Source organism: Mauremys mutica, chromosome 1, assembly GCF_020497125.1.
Source record: "Mauremys mutica isolate MM-2020 ecotype Southern chromosome 1, ASM2049712v1, whole genome shotgun sequence".
NCBI lineage: Eukaryota > Metazoa > Chordata > Testudines > Geoemydidae > Mauremys > Mauremys mutica.
This window is the reverse complement of record NC_059072.1, coordinates 309425187-309437442: the sequence shown is the minus strand read 5'-3', so window position 1 is coordinate 309437442 and position 12256 is coordinate 309425187. Positions and strand designations below refer to the sequence as shown.

Genomic DNA, 12256 nt, shown 5'->3' with positions numbered 1-12256 from the left:
ACTAATATAGCAGTGTCTTTCAAACCACAGACTGGTCTGGTGCCTCTGATAATTCTTAGTTAAACTAAGCAGAAGCAGTCTGTAATTAACTAGATTCTAGTTAGTTTTCACTGCCTCTATTCTGAACTCTGTAGGAGGGAGTGAAACTGTCAAATTCATGTTGCTGCTGCTACTTGGGAAAGCTATGAGCAACAGAATAGCAAGCTCTGGAACTATTACTTGGGAACAGCAGGGATTCTAAAACCCCACAGAATGGTACAGTAGAGTAGAACTACTACTTCTCACAGCTCCTGGAAGGAAGAGCAAACACTCTACCCACTTAGGGAAGCCAGAGGGCCTTGAATGAGGAGTAAAGACCAAGTTCCCTCTCCTTTTCAGTAGGTGGAGGGTAGTACAGTCTGTATGCTAAACACAGAACCCCAAACAGGGACCAAGGAACAAGTATCCTTCTCAGCAGCTTGTAGCAAGGAGTGCTGGGCTTCTCACCAGGGCATTGCCCAAAGTCTTACTTGTGGGGCCTCTTTCAAATCTATCACTGGCTAGTAGGTGTCTGGTTAATTTAATCAAGCCCTAGTTGCAAGCAATTAATCCATTCAAATCCAGCCAAACACTCTGCCTCAACATCCAGCAGCAATGTGTTCACTATACAAAATAGGAAGAAATATCGCCCTGTTTGTTCATCCTAACTTACAGTATTTCCTTTAGCCTTTCCTTAAGACTATACAAGAACTAAATGGAGAAAATGATCTGTTTTTACACAGCTCAGTCAAGTCTCCTCTAACTCTTTCACCTAAATCAATGGTTTTCAAGCTATGGTCCATGGACTCGGGGAGGTCCAGAGACTATGACGAAGATTTCCCAAAGGAGACTGCACCTAAGTACGCTCTAAGCTACGCAGCTGCCTATTAAGCCCCGCGTAGAGGCGCAGGGCTGCAGCGGGGAGAGATGCCTCTCCTCCGGCAGAGGCGGCTCTTCCCGCCGGCCCCAGCACGGACCTGCCCCGACTTGCTGCGGTCAGGGGAAAGGTGACCCTCCCACAGCCCTGGCATGGACCTGCCACAGCTGGGAGAGAGGCTCCTCTCCCCACCCCACCCCAGGTGCTGCTGCAGGGGGTCCTATCACCCCAAACCCCTTATCCCCGGCCTCACCCCAGAGCCCAAACTCCCAGCCGGAGCCCTCAAGCCCCTCAAACCCCCCGCCCCGCCCCTGAATCCTCTGCCCCAGCCCTGAGTCCCATTCACACACTCCAAACCCTTCGGCCCCATCCCCACCCCATGAATTTTGTTATGTGCATCAATATGGAGGTGATGTCCTGCACATAACAAAATTCATTCTGTACATGCGTGGGAAAAATGAAAGAGAACACTGGTCCACATCTGCATTTGAAATTTTTTAGGGGTCTGCAAATGAAAAAAGGTTGAAAACCACTGACCTAAATAATCCAAAGATATGCAATACCCACAGCATCTCTAACCACTTCTATCAACCCTCTCTGAATGTTTTATATTTCTGTTGAGAGTAGAAGACTTAAACTGAACATGTTACTCCAGGGAAATGTATACCATTGTGCATTATCTAGTGTCTTCGTAGTTTCCACCACCACTTTTTTTAAAAGCACACACGCTTCTAAGCATCTGAAGAGAGAACTTTATTTACCTGTCCACAATAACCCCTAGCTCTCTTGATTGAGAATTACAAATTCATCCACCTGTATGGGAAGGTTACATAGTTTCTCTCTTTCCCAAAGACACTCTCTCAAGAATATGCATTACCTTATATTTAATGAAGTTAACATTTATCTACCATTGTGCTTCCCCACCATTTTGTTTATTTGTAACCATCTAGACTGTCACAATCCTCCTTAGTTTTCACTGCTGGAAATGGCATATACCAGCAGCAAATATTAACAGTGCTGGCTACTTTCTCTACTACTCATGGGTATATTTACTGAACACAAAAGGCCCTATAACTAACCCTTATAAAACCCCACAAATAACTTTTCATCAGTCTTATAAATCCACATTTCCTATCACTTTACCCGTTAATTCATTATCTGAATTTGCCCCAAATCTAGCTACTTTCATGTGACATATTAAAAATAAATCTGTAAGCTACTTGTAGTTTGTTACTGCCAACCTGCATAATCACAGGCTTCTACATTCTCAGTTGCTGAAGATCCAGTTTTCTTTTTTATATTCAGCATTTTCTGAGCTGTTACATTGAAAGTAGCATAAAAGTCAGCAGCCTGTCTTTAGTCATCACCAAACAGAAGGGCAGTATACACAATTCCTTCAGTTTCTAAATAAGTGTTGTTTGCCTGGCCAGAAGCCACATTAGGAAAAAAAAGATCTGTGCCAAGGGATGAGTTTATTGGGCTGCCTGGAAATTTTTTAAGGGTAGGGTGGGACTTAAAATAGAGGTTGCTTTACTTAGTGCAGCTTTCAAAACGCAGCCATTAAAATTTACCAGTCCACATAGATGAATTTTCAGACTTTCTATCTCAGTGATGGTTGATGAAGATGCAAAAAATAAATCTAATGATACTTCAACAGACTGACGGACCAACCAAGGGAAAGCAGGCACTAGAATTTTGAAAGGCTGCTCTAGAGGAAGGATGCAAGCTGGATGGCTCAAAAGTTACAGAAGGAATTTAGTACAAACAGACTAACTGCACTTCAGTTATTAGCTTTTTAAAGAAGGATAACATACTCAAGCATATCTTTTTAGAGCAGTTTTTCTGATATAAAGTCCTCAACCACCTTACATTTGACAGTGTAATATTAGAGGCTTCAGCACTATTGGGAAATATTCAATCTACAGACCTTATGTTAGTTGTTTCTCCTTTTTTCTGTGCATCAGTGGCTTCTTCATGCTTCCTTAGTTGTGCAAGTAAATCTGATACTGTCTGTTTCCTGTCGAAAGGTAAGGAAGATGCAACAGCAGAGGCAGCTTCCACCAATTCTGGATTGAGAGGCTTGCTCCTGTAAGAGACAACAGAGGTAAAAAACAAAAAATCAAGGTCTTATGGGTCATTATTTCACAAGCCATTTTTTATTGTAACTGGTTATTTTATGTCTTAATGACTTAAAGGTAATAGTTATATGCTATCAAAGAAGAGACCCAAGTTTGTCTCTTGATGCACAAAACTGCCAGAGGCTGGGTGGCACTGCAGAGCTGGTGTTCTTAAATCATGGTAGGGATAACCTAATGTTACTGAACCACCATCAAAAAAGCTTTAAAAAAAAAAAAAAAAGGCGCTTTGCTCAACCCTTCCTAAACAAACAGAGTAGTTAATGCCGTGACAGCGCTTTAACGTTGCCAGTGAAGACATGCCCTAAGTCTCACTCATTCGCATTAAGGCAGGAGCCCAGTCCCACCCCCTTAATGTCTCTCCACAGATGCACGCAAGCAGGCCCAGCCTCCCTCTTCCCCTCCCACGGTGATCTGCTACCAGCTGCTCCCAGCAGACATGCCCAGGCTGCCGTGGAAGGGGCATGTGTTCCTCACAGATTTCTTGGCTCCCCCATTTTTCTACAGGGGAGACAAGAAATCTGCAGAAGGTATGAATTCTGTGCCCCCCACAGGGTACAGAATTCCCGCAGGAGTATATATTTCTGTAAGTATGCCCTTATTCAGATAAAAGATTTTCTCAGACTGTAACTAAACAACTGAGTTTATCTGCATATTTACATTTTAATAAGTTAGCTGTATATGATCAATTGTGTACAAAGAGAGGCAATTAAAAAGAGATTTACTTTTTCCCTTTCCCAGATTTTATTTTCTCATAACTGAGTAATGACATTTCAAAGGGAAAATTCCCTCACTCCCCTTAAATTGATTGTCTGTGGACAGCTAGTAATATTTCATTTTGAGGCTTCAATTCCAAGAAAACAAGTATGTAGTAAATATACATGCTTAGTGCAACTATGCCATTTGTTATTGCTTTTTGCAGGGTACAGTTGTGCCATTACCAAAAGGACTGTTCCCATAGAGGATTCTTTTCTATACAAAGAAAAAGACATTTTATGCAACTATTTTGTCCTAAGTGACAAGGAGTCCTGTGGCACCTTATAGGCTAACAGACGTATTGGTGCATAAGCTTTCGTGGGTAAATACCCACTCTATCAGAGGCATGCTAATATTTTGTCCTAGAGATTAATAGAGTCTACTTCAAAGAAGAAACACTTGAACTGTGCATATTGCATTTTACCTCTTAGCTTTACTGTCTGCTGTAGCTTTCTGAAACATGCTACTTGCACTCTCCATACTTTCTGGCTGGTCCTTGGTTTGCTCCTTGGTCTTCAGTGTTTTTAGTATCTGGAACTTCTTCTTTGAACTTAATTCTACTTTCATTTCACTAATAATGTTCAACAAATTCTTCTTTGCATTTCCTGGTGTTGCCTTCTCCTGATTCTCTGAAGCCTTCTCAGCACTACTGTCTGTAGAAGTGGCAGATTCATCTTTCTTGTTGTAGAATCCAGTGCTAGTGCTAAAGCACTTCTGTGCTTTACTAGACAAGATAGGAAGGGAAAAGGTATAAATTACACAGAACTGCTTTGTTAGTCATAACTGATTGGGCCTAATTTTGCACAAACTGAACTGGGTAACTTGAATGTACAATTGTACTCTGAAGGCAGGTCTAATAAACCATTTACTCTTTATGATTTCTGCAATATAACGTAAACAGCTTTCTTTTCTCCATGAATGAACTGAATCAAAAGGCAACAAGTAACTCTCTGCACTAAACAGTATGCTGAGATGTTGGAATCCCCACAAGAGTTTGATAACTATAACAAACTGTGGGCTTCATTTTGGGCTGAGGTATACACCGTGACCTTGTGCCTTTGTTAAAGCTACTGGAAAACCAGGTAACTTCAGAACCTCATCAGAAAAATCAGCAACTAAGGTCTGACAGGTAAACACATTAGAACTCTAGGAAAACAAAAGATGACTACAAATGCCACACATATCCATCAGAATATTTTTCACACTCATTCAACATTTTCAGTCTCAGCATTTTGACATATTAAGCAGAGTAACCACAGCAACGGTACAAAGTACGTCTTCATGGGCTGCTTAAAAGCACCTACATATATTCCAAACATTAGTATACTACAAAGAAAATGAAACAGGCATAAACCAACACCATCGGTGAAAAAAAGCACACTGTGAACAAAAAAACTAAGTAACACTTCACAACCCCATTAATTAAGGAGGCTACGGAAAGCCTTCTGACTTACACCAAGCAGACTTTGCTATTATCCACTACAATTCAGTCTCTCCATAATTTTTCCCCCAAAAGCATCTTTTCCCATCATTTTACATTAATTATTGGAAGTAATTATTTGCTCCCTGCATGAAGCATTAGGAGCAGTTTAGAAATGAACATGGGAAAGCTGTAGCCACTTACAATAACTACTATATTATATACTTTGCATTACCAGTTCTTCAAAATACCCTCCAAACATTCAACACTGTACAGAAAGAGGATATCCTTCCATTATTAGGATACCTTGCTTGTGTAGTTTATTCAAGATGGAAAACAGGCAGTTCTGAAGTAAAAAAAAGATATATATAGATAGATCACACACACACACACACGCAAATTCTTATTGGAAGTGATTAAATGTTTCCAGTGCCCTGTAAAATATACTGGTTTCCAAACCAGGCTCATTTTTATCCAATGCTTTGGGCATACATCTGTACCAACAGACAGCATTGCTTTATTGCTCCCACGCACACACACTTTAAGTGCTAATGAGACCACAAATATATATATAGCAGTTTGGAGTTACAAGTTAGAAGAAGAGACATGATACTTTTTTACTTTTGTATATGATAAGCTACATAACAACGGACACCAACAGTGGATGGATGCTAATAATGTGCAGCCCCGTTCTCTGGCAGCACTACCAGCTCATTGAGCAGTCTACTGCCTTGGATGAGAAGACCTTCCACAAATGACACCGAGGAGTGGGAAAGAAAATGACATGAAGTGACCCAGCTGCCCTTGAAAACACTTCATGACATCTCTACTATCATACTGGTACTTAAGTAGTGTTTTAAATCCTAAACTGCTTCCAAAGCAATAGGGGCTAAACCAGAGAGAAGCACTAGGAGAGTCCACTGATACTGGTATAAATATAGGGGTATAAATTCACAGCTTACCATACACCTGTATAACTTCTGGTTTAGAATAAGCTTTTAGTCTCGCTGTATCTCAGTTCCCCATCTGTAAAAATGGGGATACTAGTACTTTCCCCACCGTTGTGAGGACAAATACCTTAAAGATTTTGGGGTTATAGTTGAAAAGCAACACTGCACATGAGCTCCCATTGTGATGCTGCAGCAGAAAGAGCCAATGCGTTCCTCAGCTGTAGAAAGAGGGAAGCAGCGAGTAGAAGCAGGGAGGTGATTTTACCGCTGTACATGGCATGCTGTTGCTGGAATACTGTGGACAGTTCTCGTGTCCACATTTTAAAAACAATGTGAAAAAAGAGAGGGTGAAGAAAAGAGCCGTAGAAGTGATTCACGGGACTTCCAGTGAGATACAGAGAGCTCAGTCTGTTCAGCTTATCAAAAAGAAGTGACTTGATTACAGTAAAAGCAGCAAAGAATCCTGTGGCACCTTATAGACTAACAGACGTTTTGCAGCATGAGCTTTCGTGGGTGAATACCCACTTCGTCGGATGCAAGTAGTGGACATTTCTAGGGGCAGATATATGTATATGTGTATATATGTATATGTATGTATATGTATGTGTATATATATATATATAAATAATGTTTCTCTTTGAAGTCTGGTCCTGAAGTTCTTTTGCTTTTTTTAGCAAAAAAAACTTCAGGACCAGACTTCAAAGAGAAACTGCTGAGCTTCAGTTCATCTGCAAATTTGACACCATCAGCTCAGGACTAAACAAAGACTGTGAATGGCTTGCCAGCTACAGAACCAGTTTCTCCTCCCTTGGTTTTCACACCTCAACTGCTAGAACAGGGCCTCATTCTCCCTGATTGAACTAACCTCGTTATCTCTAGCTTGCTTCTTGCTTGCTATATACACATATATCTGCCCCTAGAAATTTCCACTACTTGCATCCGACGAAGTGGGTATTCACCCACGAAAGCTCATGCTGCAAAACGTCTGTTAGTCTATAAGGTGCCACAGGATTCTTTGCTGCTTTTACAGATCCAGACTAACACGGCTACCCCTCTGATACTTGATTACAGTGTTTCAGCACCTTCGGAGGGAGAAAATACTGGGTTCAAAAGACTCTTTAATCTAGTGAAGAAAAGCATTAAAAAAATGGCAGGAAGCTGAAGTCAGACAAACTCAAATTAGAAATAAAGCAAATTTTTTTGGAAGTGGAGGAGAAACCACTGAAACAAACTACTAAGGCCTTTGGCACGCGAGCTAATTTTCAGTGGCACTCACACTGCCTGGGTCCTGGCCACCAGTCCGGGGGGGGGGGAAGGGGGGGGCCTGCACTTTAATTTACTTTTAAATGAAGCTTCTTAAACATTTTTAAAACCTTATTTACTTTACATACAACAATAGTTTAGTTATATATTATAGACTTATAGAAAGAGACCGTTTCAACACGTTAAAATGTATTACTGGCACACAAAACCTTAAATTATAGTGAATAAATGAAGATTCGGTACACCACTTCTGAAAGGTTGCCAACCCCTGTACTAAGGGAAGGGGCTCATTCAGTCTCTTTGTGTCTCCAAACTAAGACTGGATGCCTTTCTGGGAGAGATCCTTTAGCCACACACAAGCTGTTGGGATCAAGACAGAAGTAACAATGAAATATAAAGGCTTGCAGGTTTTTTAAATTATTATTATAATAATAATTGGAGATATACCAATCGCCTAGAACTAGAAGGGACCTTGCATCAAGTCCAGCCCCCTGCCTTCACTAGCAGGACCAAGTATTGATTTTTGCCCCAGATCCCTAAGGGGCCCCCTCAAGGATTGAACTCACAACCCTGGGTTTAGCAGGCCAATGCTCAAACCACTGAGCAGACTAGATGATCCAATAGTCCCTTCTGGACTTCAACTACATTCACTTGAAACCCAGGTCAGAAAATTAGTTAAAAGTAGCCTCAGAAAACACACCTGCCCGGCTGCTGCTCTGTAAAAAAAAGCCACACGAAGACCCGCCTACTCCCACTGCAGTCAGTGGAGTGGGCCTGGGCTAAATGTCAGCCAGCACTGATGTCACCGCACTAGTCGGGCCACCCCCAGGAAACAGCGGAAGATTCCCCGGAGCGCTGGGAGGCCGGACAAGAACATCCTTCGGTGGCGCTTGTTAAAAGCCGCGGGCCGGGCTCTGGGGCGGGGCGTGTCCCTGTACCCCCGGCCGCGGCCAATCCCCGCCAATTCAGTCCCCCCCGGAAAGGCGCAGCCCGGGGTTCCCGGCCGGGCGCCGCCGGCACAGACCGAACCGCGTTTCAGGCGGGTCCGTCCCACTGCGAGCGCGGCCGGCGGCCTCTCGGGGCCGCTACTGGCACGTCGCGGCACCCGGAGCGGCCTGACGGACACGCGCTCAGCGACCCGCCCCACGCAGGGCAGCGCGGGGAGCTCACCTGCCCGGTCCCGGGTCCTGGGCGCCCCGGGGGGAGGAGAGGAGGCGGCAGCGGCTCCCGACGGCAGAGACGCGGCTCCACATCGCGGCAGCCCAGAGTCTAGAGAGCGACGGTCGGCGTGTCCGCGCCTCTAACCGGCCCCCCTCCTGGCGTGGGTCCCTTCCTCAACTTTCCGTCTGGAAACAGTATCCAAGGGAACTGGTGCCGGGATCGATTCCCATAGGGGAGGCCTGGCCTCGTGTTCTGCAAGTGGGAGCTAGCTGGTGCCCTCAGCTGGTGCCTAGCGCGGGCAGAGTGAAAGGGACACGTTTACAGGCGTGTGTATTTAAATAACAGCGTTTTATGTTGTGGGCCAGGAGCTTCCCCAGTGGGAGGAGAGGTCAGATGGTCCTGTGGCCAGAGGATTGGGCGTGAGGAGACCTGGATTCAATTCCTGGCACTACCACAGGTTTCCTGTGTGACCTTGGGCAAGTCACTTTGTTCACAGGCAGTTGGCAAACTGACAACAAGGACACAAGTACCAGCAATGTGCGGATGACACACGGTTCTATCTCAAGAGATCAAAAATCATGAAGGGTTGGATTTTGGGGGGGGAGGCAGGTTAAAGATTAAATTTTCTCAGTGGTATGCCTTTGGAATGTGTGTCAATTACTGTGGCCCCAGGGCAGCGCTGTTCAGATTTGGCCTGGCTGCCCCTCCATCATATTACGGCCCTGTAGTGGGTTAATCTAGCCCTGACTGTGGTGACTTATCTAGATCTTTCTGTGACACATCGATGAGTCAGCATCCACCCTTTGGGAAGCACTGGTATAAAAGATCCCACTTTCAATTATATTCAGTTTATATTTTTTCTTTAATATACCACTACTCCTAATTGCAGCTCCTTTTAGTATTCTGAATAACTTTGTTCCCTTCATTGTGTTTACTTTTTTCTAAATTGCTGTTGATAATTATTATGCCCTCCATTTTAGGCTTCATTTCAAATTATCTACATTGGGTTCTTTTAATCTTTACTCTTAATTCAGTCCTCCAGCCCCATAATCAATATTGGTATTAGAGATGACAGACCTGGAAAAGTATTTCTCTTGAGCCCTACACTGCCAAATTTTATCAAAACCAGCCGAATATTATGGTTGCTTGTTCCCCAGGATTCTTCAAAATCAGGATCCTCTCTAAATAGGGCATTTGCATGGCTGCCTGCACCCCTGCTGGAATGCAGCAAACACAGACAGGTGCCTGCTGCTCAGAGATAAAAATTTTATTACGATGATGTTAAAAAAAAAGTGACTGGTACAGAGTTTAAGCATAGAAGTTTCTGGTTATCAGGGAATAACATACAGATTATCAAGGGTGCAAAGTTTGGTTTAAGATCAAGTGGCATAAGGAATACATAATCTGTAATATCTCTGATTGGGGGTAAAAGGTTGATGGGTCAAAGTACAGACATTGAGATATGAGAGTATGAAGTTCATAAAGTGGCTATGTTTGGGCGTGGAGTATAATGAGTGGATTGACCCTCATTTGATGAGATTTAATGTTCAGGGAGTTTATGGTTCCAGTTCATATGATAAAGGTAATAATTGGAGATATACCAGTATTAATCTCCTAGAACTGGAAGGGACCTTGGAAGGTCATTGAGTCCAGCCCCCTGCCTTTGTTAGACAGGACCAAGTACTGATTTTGCCCCCAGATTCCTAAGTGGGCCCCCTCAAGGATTGAACTCACAGCCCTGGGTTTAGGAGGCTAATGCTCAAACCACTGAGCTATCCCTCTCTTCCTCCCAATGGAAAAAGTGTCTTGGTCTCTTTCTCATAGTTACTACCTTATACAGCACCACTTTTGGTGCCACTAGCTGTGGGGAGTAGGAACAGGCTCCAGGGCTTCCACTTCACCATGTCCTTCTCTCTCTCTTCCCTGTTCTCTTCTCTCTTTCTTTCCCTGTCTTTCACACACAAGCATATACCATGAAATGAGGAAACTGGAAAGGATAGGGAACAGTGAAAAGAAAGAGCGAGTAGTAGAAATAATCAATGTGGGATATGAAATGGATAAGGAAGGAGACTGAGCGAGAGTAAGTAAATGAAGGAACAGATGGAATGAGGACATGTGAGAGAATGCACTCACATAGCCTGATTCTTATCTCATTTACTCCACTTTTACACTGGTGTCTAAAAATGCTCACAGTTTGATTGTTTGTCTCACAATATTTGATGTTTTTTTGAAAGTCCTGGACCCTTGAGTCATGTGAACACACTAGAATCCGTTTTCATTTAAAAAAATAGTAAGTTTCTAGCCCTCATGGTGGCAAAGATAAACTTGAGACCCCTAAAGGCTAAAAAGCCTGAAGGCAAATAAAAAGAACTCCTGATATATTATTTTTAAATCTCATTTTTAATGACAAATCTTACAGTTTTGTGGGGGCCTGACTCCTGATTTGTGGGTGCTTGGGATGGGAACTATTATGTGTCTGTTTTCTGCAATGGTGTTACTCCTGGTTTAACAGTGGAATATATGAGAAGAGATTCAGACATTCGGTATTAAATTTAAGCTTGGGAGTTATTCATTCCACACACAGAAAAAAAATGGAACAATCCATTTTTTAAATATTTTCTCTTACAATATTCCCTCCTCAGTCAATGGCAAAACTCCCACTGACTTCAGTAAGAGCAAAGACAAGACCTCAGTTGTAACATTAGTCTCTGATTTCTCATGTCATTTTGTCTTGAACATCAAAACAAAACAAAAACAGTAAAAGGACCCAAAAATTGCCACCATGACTAAACAGCAGATTAAAAGAGTCAGTTAAAGGCAAAAAGACATCTTTTAAAATTTGGAGGTCAAATCCTATTGAGGAAAATAGGCACATAAATTCTGACAAGTCAAGTGTGAAAGTATAATTAGGCAGGCCAAAAAAGAATTTGAAAAGCAACTAGCAAATAATACAAAAACTAACAGTAAAACATTTTTTAAGCCTGCCAAACAATCAATGGGGCCACTGGAAGATCAGGGTGCTAATGGAGCACTCAAGTAAGACAAGGCTATTGTGGAGAAGCTAAATTAGTTCTTTGCATCAGTCTTCAATGCAGAGGCCATGAGGGAAATTCACTAACCTGAGCCATTCTTTTTAGGTGATAAATCTGAGTACCTGTCCCAGACTGAGGCATCATTAGAAGAGGTTTTGGAACAAATTGATAAACAGTAATAAATCACCAGGACCCACAGGCACCGACTCCGTGGGTGCTCCAGGGCTGCAGCAGCCAAGCCCTTGCTGCCATGCCCCACTTCACCTCCGCCTCCTCCCCCTAGTGCGCCACATACCCGCTTCTCCACCTACCTCCCAGCACTTGCCACCACAAAACAGCTGTTTCGTGGTGTAACAAGCTCCGGGAGGGAGGGGGGGAGGAGCAGGAACGTGGCACGCTCAGGGGAGGAGCCGGGGAAGAAGCGGGACCAGGGCTGGGATTTGGGGAAGGGGTTGGAATAGGGGCAAGAAGAGGGCAGAGACTTTGGGGAAGGGGTTGGAATGGGGGCAGGGCTGGGCCAGGGGCAGAAGGGGGGTCGAGCACCCACTGGCACCAGCAGAAGTCAGCGCCTATGCCAGGACCCGATGGTATTCACCCAAGAATTCTGAAGGAACTCAAATATGAAATTGCAGAACTACTAACTG

General features: G+C 43.4%; 1 protein-coding gene across 1 annotated transcript in view; it reads right to left on the bottom strand.

Annotated features, from left to right (window-relative positions):
* MRPS31 (mitochondrial ribosomal protein S31) overlaps nt 1–8795 on the bottom strand; it is a 31816-nt gene extending 23021 nt beyond the window's left edge. The window contains exons 1-3 of the mRNA XM_045014888.1: nt 8590–8795; nt 4211–4510; nt 2823–2981 (exon numbers count right to left, since the gene is read on the bottom strand). Of these exons, the coding sequence (XP_044870823.1) occupies nt 2823–2981; nt 4211–4510; nt 8590–8672 (542 nt within the window). The 5' untranslated portion in view covers nt 8673–8795. The remainder of the gene's footprint in view (nt 1–2822; nt 2982–4210; nt 4511–8589) is intronic.
* Nucleotides 8796–12256: the final 3461 nt, after the last annotated feature.